A 15,080-nucleotide genomic window follows, 5' to 3' on the forward strand; every position below is an offset into this window, starting at 1 on the left:
AACAGCACAGTTAGAACGCTTGTCAACCAATTAGCTTGCATGGCCGGAACTAACTCTTGTATAATATATAATATCCTGCTAGTCAACATGATTGTTTGTGTCAGATGTTCCTTTAAATGTTCCTTTAAATGCTCCAATGTTATAATTTTGAGAATTACAATAGTTTCTTGCAGCGCCTGCTGACGGTTAAACATGTTGAAAGATTTACTATTGCGCAACTTGGTTATTTTCTCAAATGTTCTGCTAATTGTTGGCTTTCGACATTGGGATAGCTTCAGGTTAGCTCAAAATGACATCACACTGTCACACTGTCACATAGCATCGCTAAGCATTGTAACCCGAAATTATACATTGTAACATATCACCAGCTAGGGCTGGTCCCAGAATATCGGATGCCCTAGGTAAGAGTATACTTTCGAGCCCCCTTCCTGATCGCAATCAACTCATTGACAAGTTTCTCCACAAAGGAGAGTATATTTTGTATGGATCACTGAAAGAGATAAAACTCATAACAATAGTTTTTCAAGAATATATGTTTGCTGTAAGTTATTAACTGTAATACTGATACATATGAAAGAAAGAGCATGTTCCAGCTCCAGTTGGAAGAGAATGTGGCCCACCCAGAATTAGTGACTGGTGATCGATTTCATGACCAGTGACAACCAATCAACATATCCAATAAAAATCATTTATGGTTTTTGAAGCAGAACAATGATGTGGAGGCCATGACAATGCCCTAGGCAACTACCTACTCTGCCTGTAGCTTACACCAGCCATTATATTCTGTAGATCACAGCTAAATGAATGATGCTGGTTTATGTTTCTTGTCATTTGTTTCCATGATGAACTGACTAGTGGCTGATGACCAACCAAGGGAGTACACCTCACAGTGAAATGTCCAAATTGTGCCCAATTGTGTTGATGTCCCTCCCTGGTGTCATGTGACTCGTTAGAGTTACAAGGTTCCAGGAGTGAATGGGGAGCAGGGCTGTTAAATCTGATGTTTTGGGTACAATTCACTCATACTGCCACTGGATATTCAACATGGCACTTCATGGCAAAGAACTCTCTGATGATATGATAAATAGAATGGTTGCTCTTGACAAAGATGGCCTAGGCTACAAGAAGATTGCTAACACCCTGAAACTGAGCTATAGCATGGTGGCCAAGGTCATACAGTGATTTTCCAGGACAGGTTCCACTCCGAACAGGCCTCGCCAGGGGCGACCAAAGAAGTTGAGTCCACGTGTTCAGCGTCATATCCAGAGGTTGGCTTTAAAAAAAGATGCATGAATGTTGACAGCATTGCTGCAGACGCTGAAGAAGTGGGAGGTCAGCCTGTCAGTGCTCAGACCATATGCCGCAAAACGCATCAACTCAGCCTGCATGGCCATCATCCCAGAAGGAAGCCTCTTCTGAAGCTGACGCCCAAGAAAGTCTGGAAACAGTTTGCTGAAGACAAGCAGTCCAAGAACATGGTTTACTAGAGCCATGTCCTGTGGTCTGACAAGACCAAGATAAACTTGTGTGGCTCAGATGATGTCCAGCATGTGTGGCGGCGCCCTGGTGAGGAGTACCAATGGTATCATGGTCTGGGGCTGCATGAATGCTGCCGGCATGATCCCCTCCCTTTGGAAACTGGGCCATATGGCAGTTTTACAACACAATAACAACCTCAAACACACCTCCAAGCTGACAACTGCCTTGCTGAAAGTAAAGGTGATGGACTGGCCAAGTATGTCTCCAGACCAAAATCCAATTGAGAACCTGTGGAGCATCCTCAAGCGGAAGGAGGAGGAGCACAAGGTGTCTAACATCCAACAGCCCCGTGATGTCGTCATGGACAGGTGGAAGAGGATTCCGGTGGCGACCTGTGCAGCTCTGATGAATTCTATGCCCCCCAAGAGGGTTAAGGCAGTGCTAGATAATAATGGTGGTCACACAAAATATTGACGCTTTGAGCACAATTTGGACATGTCCACTGTGAGTTGAGTTGTTTTCAAATGACAGTAAATCTATACAGTTATACAAGCTGTACACTGACTACTTTAAGTTATGTATGTGTGTGTGTGTGTGTGTGTGTGTGTGTGTGTGTGTGTATAAAGATTTATAAAAAGCATCATGGAGCTTGTAAACTGCCAGTAGATGAGTAAGACCACTGAAAAGCAACCAAACACTCATATGCTGTGAACATGTCTGATAGACTATGTTCACTGTTCAAAGTGGATATGCAAGTCATCCTGGACAAAATAACAGGCCTGGATGTTGATAGAAGATAATCATAGTTTAAATCATAGTTGCAATATTGGTCTGAAAATTGCAATTATATGTTTTCCCCAAAGTATTCAAGCCTATTCCAATTTCATCATCACTATGTTAAATCAATGCTAAGTTAAATTAAGTTAAATACTAAGAGATCAGCTGCCATAAAAAAAAACTACACACATCAGTTACTTGCCTTAGCTATCCTCTTGGAAATATCTTTCTCTGGACAGGTCAACTCAGTGCCAGGTCTTAGGGAGACGTTAACCAAGGGGATGAGGGTGGAACCTGAAGTATATGTGGCCTGCTCCCGATGTAGACTCTTACTGCACACATCCTCCAAAAACACTTTCACACAGTGAGCCATCTGAGGAACCAGTTCCTGGAATGCAGCCCTCCATTCGAACTCCAGACACACCGCCTACAGACACATATACCACACCAGAATAATCACATTAGTAATGTAACATGACGTAAGTGTGGGTTCACAGTTATTGATAAAAATGGTACTTACATGTCTATACTACATATAAAAATGTAGTGTGCAGCTATACTGAGCTGTCTTTTTAAATGACAGTCACCTTACATGATGAGAGGCAGCCTTTCAAATGCTGACAACATGATTGCAATGAGATTATATGTAGATAAGTCAGTTTGTCTATGGAAAAGATAAATGGCATTTTCTAAAAGATTGTCAAAATCTCATGAATACTGTTACATACAGTGGGGTCCAAAAGTCTGAGACTACTAGTGAAAATGCTTCCACTCTCCATTCCATTTTCCATTACAAATTATATTATCAGCAAAATAATTTTAGTGGAGTAAAGAGTTAAAAAAAAATAAGAAGAATTTCAGAATTTCTTAAAATCTGTTATGTCTTTCTAATGACAACATGCAGTCATGCTGGTGTGGATTCCACAAGTCTTTGCAAAAGCCTCTGAACACAAGCTTCAACGAAAGGGATGAGACAAAAAAATGTAAAGGCCTTAAAATGGTCAATGTCACAAATTAGGTTAAATCTGAATAGTGCCCTAGAAACAGTGCAGACTCTTAAATATTTCTTCCTTATACAACTTGTTATAACTTTTCTTTGCTTTGAACATTTTACATACCAAAACTTCCAGATGTTTACTTCTAGGTTAAAAATAATTCCAGATTTGCAATATGGACTCGGACTTTCAGACCCCACTGTTCATGCTACAAGCAAGCTAATACTCATGCATTCAATTAATGGCACTAAGTTACATGAACGTAACACTATTATAACACCAGCTACTCAAATTTTATCCAACTACTGCCAAAGTCATGTGAAGTAAAACATGCAGTGTTAGCTTCCATGTAGCATATAAGTAGTATTATTCCAATTTTGATCAAATATCATTTATGCATTGTTATAAATTAGCATAATACAAAAACCAATACATACAATTTCTATTGCATAGGCTTTGGAACTTGGTTGGTTAACCACAGGAAAAAAAATATGCAATTCACTTTTCCCCACACACTTCAACATTTTAGATCCAAGGATTGGGCACATGCCAATGGCTAACTAGACTTGCCTCTGTATTCTGAAACAGCACGTCAGGCGTGGTCTTCCCTTCCAATACAGTCACATCCATATCATCCTTGACGTTCTTTAGGATCCCTACACAAACATGCACACAAAGATGTAATGCAAGTTTCAGTATCTATTTATTTCACTTTATGAAACACAATGTCTGCTTTATCAAAGGAGATAGGCTCAACTCAATTAAATATGACTTTCTTACACTTCACAACAGTCCATTACACAGAGATAGAGTAAACGCTGAGCGAACCAACCCTATCATAGACACACATGGTGCTTTTGGAAAATGAGTCAATAAAGGAAAGTGCTTCTATAACCCGAGGCTGACATATTTAACTCTGGTGTCCTCTTCTATGCACCACTGACCTAAAAATGACTGCAATGCCTTGCAGGAAAGAAGTGGGGAGAAAAAAAAGTGCTGCAATTATTGCAGAAAGTGAGCTTTGTGTTAGTCCAAATCGGAGGCAGTGGAGTTGATTTGAACCCCAGATAGCTACGGCCATATCTGGGGTAATCCATGGCTGGGTGAAGAGGAGGATAACTTAGTGTGTGTGTGTGTGTGTGTGTATGTGTGTGTGTGTGTGTGTGTGTGTGTGTGTGTGTGTGTGTGTGTGTGTGTAGCAAATTAAAAGCGCATGCATCAAGACCACATTTTTCTAATCAGACGCTTTGGATGTGAGACCCCGGGCGAGGCAATTTAGCTTAACAAGAGCGAGAGGCGCGCCGGGCGGAGGGGGAGAGGAAGCAGCCGGGGTGTCACTTTTTGACCTTTAAGCTCATCTGATGAATTTCTGGTAATTAAGTCATTTGATTGCCTGAATTAATGATTTGGATAACTGCCCTTTAAAGGCTGTTTACTTCTCTGTAAATCGAGGTCTTTTCTGCATGTCTTGTTTTTTAATGTAACCTTTATAGAAATTACTACATGCACCAGTCACTTTCATGGCAAGCGGGAAAGAAAAACTCAGCTCTTAATTTTCACAGCAAGAGAGAGGGTGTCAGGGAGAGAGAGAGAAAGAATGTGTACAAAAGAGGGCATGAAAGGCCCTATAAGGTGTTTGTTGTCAGCCACTATTAAACCAGAAACCTGGACAACTCCAACATTCAAAGGCTCAACAAAATTCAGCTTTATAGTCCTTCTGTAAAAAGCTTTTACTAAATATCTGCATACAGACCTTTTATAATACTATATATATGAGAAAGAGCTATGCTGTGCTTTGTCTTCACTTAATACAGTTTTTAACTGGTTTAGCGTATGTAAGCAACAGAACTATCTATTATGTTCTATTGCTTTTATACAACTGTTGTGCAAAATAAAGAAAATGAAAAGCAAAATAGTCCCAAATATTACATCAAGTATGCTTTCATGTCATATTTCTTCTGCCAAAAAACCTTGTTTGAGTTGCAGATAGAGCCACAAAACTGACACAATATCAGGTTCGGCTCAACCTCCTCAGTATTTGCCAGAATAACCTGAATGTTGGTTTGTTCCAGCCATTAGTAAATTATTTCACAGCTCATCTTCTTTGCTGAACGGTACTCTGTTCGTTACTGGCTAATTCCAGTTTGTTTAGCTGTTCTGCCTTCCAGCTGCTGACCAAAGAGTTTGATTAATGACAGTTTTGGAATTTGGTGTATTGTCACACTTTTCCTCAAATCTGATTGAATGGGTTGCACATCAAATATCATCATGTAGATATTATCTATATTAAAGTGTCAATTTCCTATTTTTGCATGTGGTAAAGTAGAAACATGGTTTCTATGCAGCAATGGTTAGCTGCTCATTAAGTGTGACATTAATCAGCTACCAGCACTCAGTGGAATTATAGTTTTTGTGAAAATAATTGCTGTTATCACAAATAACTGCATGGGTAGGATGCTTCATAACCAGTATGGTTGTGCATTTGGAAGTCAAATTGATATTCCAACTATTCTGATTTTTGTATATAGTAGAGCTGGTCTAGGTTGATACTCCTTGTGTGCAACTGGCCAGCATCAGTACATTCTAACTACATTAACACTGGCATATCAAACTTTGTAACTCTATTTTAAAACATCTTTACATTGTGTAAACCTTTTTTATTGTGAATGGATCAATAAAAATCTTCTAAATTCCAAAAACTTGTTACATGAAAGTACGTTAACGTACATATTTCCTTTTCATGCGAAGTCATCATTTTGTACATCGAAATTTTTGTTACAACAGCAACAACATGCTATTAGATGTCGACATTTCAAAACATAAGCCACTGGCCTGTACCTCTGAGGCTGCAGGCAGACTCCCCGGCACAGTTGAGGAAGCCCAGCTCAGTGGCCAGATCATCCACATTGCGCTCCAGCTCCAGCAGTGTGACAGCCAGCTGGGTCAGGCACTTCAGCTGGTGGGAGGTCAGGCAGAAATTTCTCGCTCTTAGGGGAGCTTCCTGGGGAGCTGGAGTGAGGACACAATGTTCAGGTCATTATGATATGAACACTGGAATGGTGAAATATGCCAAAAACATTAAGGCAACATTCAACAATACTATAATTCAATGCTTTACATTTATTGCTGCACAGTTGTGAGGAATCTACTATGATGCACTCAAAAGACAATGTAAAACAAGTATAAAAGACATCACCCATAAGAGTAAACAAGGATGGAGCACTAAAACCAAACACTAGTTGAAAGAAGGAGAGCATATTATTTAAAGGGAATGTGCTCACCCTCAGAAGGTCACCCTTGGTAAGCTTATGAGTTAGCCCTGCAAACTCTGCAATGCAAAATATCTTTTTGAGAAGTCTGAATATAATACACCAAAATTTGTGACCAACTGCTTTGTGTATCTGTAAACTTGATGTTCAACTGTGCCTTTTTGTTGCTTTAGCCATCTAGCTTTTAGCATGCTAGCTAGCCAGCTAGCAAAGGAAAGTGGCAAAGCTGTGTCAGCAGTCATGTACAAGAGATGAAGTAGTTTGCAACCTAAATCCCAGCAAACTGAATATTATGTTATGAACTGTTGAGCATTTTGAAGTAGTTTTCTGATTTTTTTACAATTGAAAAGGAAATTGCATCAGGTAATACTGAGCCAAATCTGCAACATAATAACACATGTTCATGTTCATCTAATAAACTTAATTTGACCTAATAAAGTAATGGAACAGCTCTGAAGATGGCACTGGAGGAAATGACAAGGCCAAGTGGACAAGGTCACGTTAAAAGCAGTGTTGAAACAAGCAGCAGGTGTGAAGAGGATCCAGTGTATCCAATGATTCAAACTACCTGCGGAGGTAATCAGTGATGCCACAAAACATTTGTATTGTGAATGTTAAAGCGATATGCCCCGATACGCCCTGATATGTCCGCGCCAACAACAAAGTCATCACATCTGAGATGAAAGTGGTGGCATCTCTTCTTTCTTTGACTCCACTCCCATTTGTCCTCAAGCTACCTAAGCAAACCTTGTGATATAAACATGTGTACCAGCCCTTACAAGTACACAGACAAGGACTTGCATGATGTTTTTGTCAGTCAACGAGAGACTGATGTAGTAAATATGTGCTTCCTTTTGCAGTTTGCATATTTTGCATATTTTAGCACATTTTGCAGTCAGTGTATTGTCTTGGCATTAAAACATTTCAGCCATAAACGCTTAAACAAGTGGCCATACTCCCTCAACTAAAGTAACTTTATTCATTTAACTTTCCAATTTGGGAAATATGTAGGTGAGGAAATCCCCTATAAAGCTTGGAGCCTCTGAGAGATGTAGTCTTCACCCATGGAAATGCCATGTGTTTGCTATATGTTTCACTGTCCACTTGTGACCATTTCACTTGAGACAGATGTTAGTCACTATAGAGTGACTATAGTTGCCTATCATCTCGAACCAGTCTGCCCATTCTCCTCTGACCTCTCACATCAACAAGGCATTTTCGTCCCCACAACTGCCGCTCACTGGATATTTTCGGACCGTTCTTTGTAAACCCTAGAGATGGTTGTGTGTGAAAATCCCAGTAGATCAGCAGTTTCTGAAATACTCAGACCAGCCCGTCTGGCACCAACAACCATGCCACATTCAAAGTAATTTAAATCACCTTTCTTCCCCATTCTAATGCTCAGTTTAGACTTCAGCAAGCTGTGTTGACCACCTCCACATGCATCCATGCATTGAGTTGCAGCCATGTGATTGGCTAATTAGCTACTTGTGTTAACAAGCAATTGAACATAATAAAGTGGCCAGTGAGTGTGGTCATATATATATGGGGCCAGAGTTCAATTCCATTATCATAACTTCATACTTTATAAATTAGATTTTTACTTAATAATTCACAGTAGATATAATGTAATTCATAGTTGTTACTGGATAATAAGTCAGGGTGTGATGATATACAGTACTTTCACATGTTTGATTTTTGATGTTTTAAAGGTTTAAATTGTACTCATTTTGCAAAACCTTAATTAAATACCATACACTGTTTGGCACTGCACTGCACTAAATCCAATTAAACAGGACTAATTCTGCTCACTTTGTAATGAAACACACTATTGGTCAGTGTCTTTTAAGTGCGGATGATATCCACAACATGCTCAGACAAGCATACTGCTTTTCACGATGACAAAATTTACCGAAATACTGGTAAAATTTTGTCATATTGACTATCTCTAGTAGCACAAACTAATGATCATAAAAAAACAGTGCAACCGAGATATAAACAATAACTCATTTAAAAACTCATTTTTTCAAAACTAAAATAAGAAGATCAAAGAGAAATGTTAAAATATGTGCCAAGTCTCCAAAGTCTGATACTGAGCATTAACTATAACTCATAAGATATGCAAGTTATGCTTTAATTTTTTTTCCACATTATGGTTTACAGAAAAGACAGCAAATAAGACCCTTATAAGAAACGAAAGAGTGTAATGATGATACAGTTTTAAATTTCGAAACAAATGAAAATTGTACAATATTGTAATTGTAAGATCCTTCCTAGTAAATTTAACAAGTGAATAATAAGCCTAGAGTTTAAGTTCCAGCACTCTGCCACAGTTTCTAAGTCACTAGGCTGTCACCAGACACACAAACATGCCAGACGCCCCGACCTCAACTGCCTCCACTCCATCAATCCCCGTAAAAGTTCTCGCTCAAAAAAGCTTGCTCGAACGTCGCAAACGAGCACAAACTTTTTCTCGGCTCACCCGTCCATGACCCCTGTCTCAAATATGGCTTTCCCATTTCTGAAGCTGCCAAAGCCATCACCCGGGGGATGTTCCGCATTAGGGCAGAAGAATGGGCCGCCGAGGAGAGCGCTGCTGTATTCTCCGACACTCCGACAAATACTTTTTTGTATGTGCTCTTAAATGAGTTCCTCCGACAGAAAAGGCATTGGGGAGTGGATCAGGAAGGCATTAACAGAAGCTGTGAAAAGCTTGAGGATGATTGAGTATGGTGGGGATGGAGGGATGGAGAGGGTGAAAAAAGAAAGAAAGAAGACCCAATAATTGCAACATTATTGCCTCTGGATCCTAATGTAATTTTGTCACATTGTTGGAACAAATCTGACAATATGACAACATACTTATTCCCTCGTTTCCTCCAGCTTAATCAGGCAAGGGGTGGGGGGGGGGGGGGTAGCGGGGAAGAGATGGAGGGGGGAGGGGACTATAAATATCTTTATTTGTGTGAATATGATTATAATGATGCAGATGCAGAAGTTGAACCCAAGAGCAGGCTAGTGGGCACCTCAAAATAAAATCATGTGTATGCATTTGTGTGTGTGTGTGTGTGTGTGTGTGTGTGTGTGTGTGAGAGAGATCATCTCAGCTCTCCAGCGTTTCATTAATGGGTTCCACAGGGACCTGAAGAAGCCGTGAAGCATTGCTTGGAAAATGGCTGCATGAATGCATGGAGAGATGCTCCAGCAGCACCATGAGCTACAATATGAGCCTCCATATAAATAACAGCAGAGCCTCTTATACTATTATGGAACCTGCCATACACATTGAATTACACAATGAATGTGTGTAGCAATGAACTTATATAGCAGTGCTTGCAGCAAGGGTGCAAACAACAGGAAAAACCCACAACACACCAATATAAAAATGAATGAAAATGTTAAAATTTAGGATGAGACATATAACAAAAAACTAATCTTCTTTTTTTTTTTTAACAAAGTGTTATATGAACTACATAAACACTACTACAGTAGCCTGTTTTAAAGTCACTGTTTTTGTGAAGTCACAAAAAGCAAGGTACTTACATACACTATATTTCCAAAAGTATTTAGTCATCCATACAAATCACTGGATCCAACATTAGTGTCTGACCTCACAAATGTGCTTCTGGAAGAATGGTCAAAAATTCCCATAAACACACTCCTAATCCTTGTGGAAAGCCTTCTCAGGAGAGTCGAAACTGTTATAGCTACAAAGGGTGGGCTGACATCATATTAAACCCTATGGATTAAGAATGGGATGTCACACAAGTTCATTTGCGTGTGAAGGCAGATGAGCGAATGCTTTTGGAAATATAGTGTATATCCACTATTTGCAGTTTAGTTTCACCCAATCATATTGGTGTTAAAAGGAGTGTTGTAACCTGGACCGTTTTTCGAACAAGGAGATACAGGACAGCCAATAAGAACAGAGCTCATTAACATATATCAAACAAAAAAAAGAGGCACAGTACCAAAAACAGGGATAAAACTGGTTAAAGAAACAAATTGTTATTCACATAAAAACCCAAGCAAATGTCATAAGTGGACCTCAGCTAAATAAAAAAAGAATCAAAGAAAACTTGGGCTAAACAATGTCTTAACTTTGCTCTTAATACTGTCTCAGCCTTGACTCTCATTAGATATTCATTTATTCATTTACTGAAAAGCAAATGTATGTTCAGAATGCTTTATGAACAGGCTAGCTTAGTATTGTATAATACATGGCAGAGCTAACTGTTGACCTGCATAGTATATATTGTTATTTTGCTAATATGTTGCTATTTACATTTATTATGGTCTAGTAAACATGTAATTAATCCCTAAACAGGCCAGGATGCACTGGTGCATCTAAAGTTTTACAACACACTTTATGACCTAAGAATAACTCATTTTGCACTGGGATTTTAAGGGGTTAAGAGAATGGAGAGGAGAAGCTGCCATTTCTCTTTTGAAAGAGATGATGAACCCGGAACATCCATAACAAGATATGATACCCTCCAGCAGACAAATTAAACATGGCTGATCTATGAGGGACAGTTTAGCCCTTTCTTTTACAAAAGCAAGAACCAAGAGTCAAAAAGGTCCTTCCTGCACAAAACTATTAGGCTGTTCGATACAAAAAGAGCTTGGTTAGATTGACCCTGAAAATGTTTCTGACAGTTCCAAATCATCTTAGTTTTTTAATACCATTTAACTGTTTAAAAAGACTGGTATGTAATACTATAATGTATGGCAGTGTTCATAAGGCTAGAGGACACACATATGAGCACTTCATTACAAATGACAGATAATATATTATTAATAAATGCTTATTCCAAAAGTAGCCATTAATCATAAAGGCTGCATTTCCCAGTTTTGATGCCGAATTGACAGAAAAACTAACAGATTTTTTTTTACATAAGGCTGTGTCATGAGCTTTGTAGCTCAGTGTATGTTACAGTGACATAGCATTGAAAATATGACATAGTTTGATATGTCAGGCTGGTTGAATAAAAGTTTCATTTCAAAGTTAGTTTTTTTTTTCTTTTCATTTAAGCTATATCACATTGACAAAATTATGTCACTGTGATTATACACTAAGCTACAAACTCAGTTATTATAATGTGCTATGTCATTTCAATCAAAATAAGTGTGATGACACAACCCAATGTCACCTAAAACAGGTGTTATATCAACTTGAAATCAAAGTTGACAAATGCAGCCTTTTCTGATAGATGACATCTATTGGAAAAAGCCTTTATGAAGGTTTAGGTAGGTTTGTCAATTGTAATGACGAGGCTATGCAGAGATGCTCCTGGAGCACGATGAACAGCATTCTGAGTCTCTATACTGTCAGAAAAAGGTAATATGCAGATACATTTTAAGGTATCATCAAGGTCATCAAGGTATAAACAATGTAAATTTAATCCCAAAGGTACAATAGTTTTAAGGTCTGATTGTGTACCATAAAGTTTTAATTATTTTTTTTTCCCCAGAAACTTTACCTTTTCATAACTTAATGTTTTAAAATAGAACAACGTAATAAAAAGGCTGGAGTGAAGACAAGGTGTGTAGAGTCAATACAACTTAACCCTGTATATGGCCAGGGCCCACCAGCAGGCACAAAGTATCATTACACACTTATATAAGCTGAATAGCTCAGCGAGTTGCACTGAAGTCGAGGTCCCTGTAGTTACAGAATAATAAGTATTAGTATGTAAGAAGCCTGGGATTTTAAGGAGTTAAGATAATGGTCCCCAACTCCTCGTGCAAAAGGAAATAAAGACTTTTATGTATTATGTAAACATTGCCAAAATTTCAAAATGTATAATTTATGCCATCCCTCCATAGAAGTTGTTAAAACAACTTGCTTGGAAGTCACTGTTTTTGTGATATGCTATTAACGTATAGTAGTAGATGGCAAGGACAAAAATGTATTCCAAAATATATTTAAGATTACTGAGGGTTTTAGGACATATCATGGTGTAGTGTATTTATATCATTGTTTTTTCAATAAAATCATTGTGGGTGCTTATGTATTTTTTATTTTTTTGGTAGATTAACAATGATATATTATTCGGGTTGTCCCTTCACTTTTAATTTAAACTGTATTTAACAAATGAAGTTAATCTAAAATATTTTTGGGCAAAATAATAATATACAATATATAGACAGTGGTCAATATTGCTTTCTAACACTAATGAGATAAGGACAAGTGTATCTAGAGCCCACAGTGCCTTCTCTGAGCCTGGCAAGAATGGTACAAAGCTGAAGTGAGCTTCTTATTGACCAGCTTCTTGTTTGAATTTTCTAATTTTCTCGCTTTTTTATTTAGCAAATATTGCAAGTCGTGCACACCATCAGTTTTAGCTGAGAAAATGTGGAGCCTCTTGGCTTGTACTCAGAGACTATGATGTTGCCTAAAGCAGCTGGCTGAGCAAGGAACACTACTCACAGCTAGCTGGTTAGTATCCATGCTAGGCTAATGGTTAACAACTAACCCCAAGAGACTGGATTTCCTTCCACACTTTTTTTCTCTCCAAAATAAAAAAAATGAAACTGAACTAAAAAAAAGAACTGCATGTAAAACTCCAGTTCACTGAAGTACTTGCATGCCTTATATTATGTAGGTACACTCACTGTGGGGGAAAAACAGTGAAGCCTTCAAATGTCACTGTATAATTGACACTCTGGTTCTATTCAATACTATTCCTTCAACAACACTGCAATGTGATGGCAGTCACAGCTAACAACACATTATACCTACACAACACTAACATCTACATGAAGAATTCAATAAGCTTCCTGTATAACACATAAGTCTTGCTAACACAGCAAGATATTTAAAAGTAACACTAACACAGACAGAGCCACTAACTTCAAAAGGTTTGGAAGCAGTTCAGCAACACAGCTCTACAATAGCAGTCCACTTTAAAAGCTTTATATGCGTATAATTGCATTTCTTCAAAGCTATTTTGGCTCTCAACATGAGAGAACAGTTGTATGTAGACAATGAGGTGTCTAAAAGGTGTAATCATATACCATTTGATGCACACAAAAATTGGCTATAGAAATTGCTGATTGGTTTAAACAGCAGCCCATTACCAGTAATATGACAGATGATAGCGAGCAGTGTAATTTTTCATTTATTGCAAAAAATGTTTTTTTTTTCTTTTGACATAGCAGCTTTTATATATCTTTTAAAAAATAGATCAATTCCAGTCCTTTAGCTAGAGCTCTCATACTGTATGGGACTTTTATACTCTCTCTCTATGTGTTTTGCTCTGGCTGTACCCTTGAACTCGGGTCACTCTCTCCGCCGCCACTAACTCACACTTACGCCTGGCATCTCACCTTCATGTTTAATAGCCCGCTGTCATGCTGGCTTGTCTTGCTCCCATACAGCCATAGCCCAGCTATTTATTGCCCATCCATTAATGGCTTATTAAGCTAGCACTCTCATAGCTAACCATTAGGGGCCTGTGTGGAAAGGATGGCCCGGGCACTAGAGGCGTAATGGGGGTTATTACAACACAGTGATGGAGAGGAGGTGGTCGGGGGGTGCTGGGAGCAGCCAGCCGTGTCATTTACAGTCAAAGAGAAAAAGAAGCCAAGGCGATGGCAGGGGTCATTAAAAGGGCATGACTCTCAGATCAAGTACAGGGAAAGATCAGAGACAGGATGTAAGAGGAGATGGATAGTGGGTGATGTACTGTAACGTTAAGTGTAAATAAGTATATAATGTTTATTTGCATGAAAAATGACACATTTTAGGGTCAATGGCCAACTCAGGAAACAGCTTACCGCTGGCCATGGTGCTACTTCTGAGGATGTAAAGCCTTTAAAGGGCCCATATCATGGAAAAACTAATGTCACCATGTTTCAAAACATGGCATTCACTTCCAAATCCATATAGTTGACATATGGAAACTAAGTTGAAAACACAGTTCATTTTAATCAGTGAATTTACACATACCATCATGCATACAGTTGTATCAGAACTGAGGTCATTTACATATCAGTCTTAAAGGCACAGTAATAGCCTGTGTAGGTCTATGGTATAAACAGAGGATGGAAAAAGATCATGTAAAAGTAATCATGATGGTATTTAGTACATAAATCCACACAAATGTTATTAAAGACATGAGGGCAAAAAAAGGAATGAAATAAAATCCAAGAAAAATATAGGGCATGTGCCCATTAAACCTTACAGGCCTGAATGCGAGCCCACACAGATGTCCTCACTCTCACACCTACATATTAATTACCTAATGACTAATAACTACTGAGCAAGGGATTAGATACACAGACTACACAAAAGGCTTTGGGTTAAATGAATGCTGCTTAGAACTGTTTACAGTATTTTAACTTGAGTCACAGCCTGTAAAAGCTAATCAAAGGCAAAAACTGGTAGTGTTCTGAAACCCGAATTTACTTTTCTATTGAGAGATTTCAAACATGAATAAAAGAACTCTCACAAGGGTAAAAGTGTATTGTTAATGGCACCACACTACTCCAACTTTAATCTCTCCAGTTTCTCCAGAGGGCAAAATGAACAAAATAAATAGATGCTATTGTAATT

At 38.5% G+C, this 15,080-nt stretch overlaps 1 protein-coding gene across 7 annotated transcripts in view; it reads right to left on the reverse strand.

Moving 5' to 3' along the window:
- Positions 1-15,080, reverse strand: part of kiaa0825 (KIAA0825 ortholog) — a 180,071-nt gene that overhangs the window by 132,151 nt on the left and 32,840 nt on the right. For all 7 annotated transcript variants that reach the window (XM_017691132.2, XM_037531364.1, XM_037531363.1 and 4 more), the window contains exons 5-7: positions 6,090-6,260; positions 3,822-3,907; positions 2,459-2,683 (exon numbers count right to left, since the gene is read on the reverse strand). In XM_017691132.2, the coding sequence (XP_017546621.2) occupies positions 2,459-2,683; positions 3,822-3,907; positions 6,090-6,260 (482 nt within the window). The remainder of the gene's footprint in view (positions 1-2,458; positions 2,684-3,821; positions 3,908-6,089; positions 6,261-15,080) is intronic.

This window comes from Pygocentrus nattereri, chromosome 20 (assembly GCF_015220715.1).
Source record: "Pygocentrus nattereri isolate fPygNat1 chromosome 20, fPygNat1.pri, whole genome shotgun sequence".
Classification (NCBI taxonomy): Eukaryota; Metazoa; Chordata; class Actinopteri; order Characiformes; family Serrasalmidae; genus Pygocentrus; species Pygocentrus nattereri.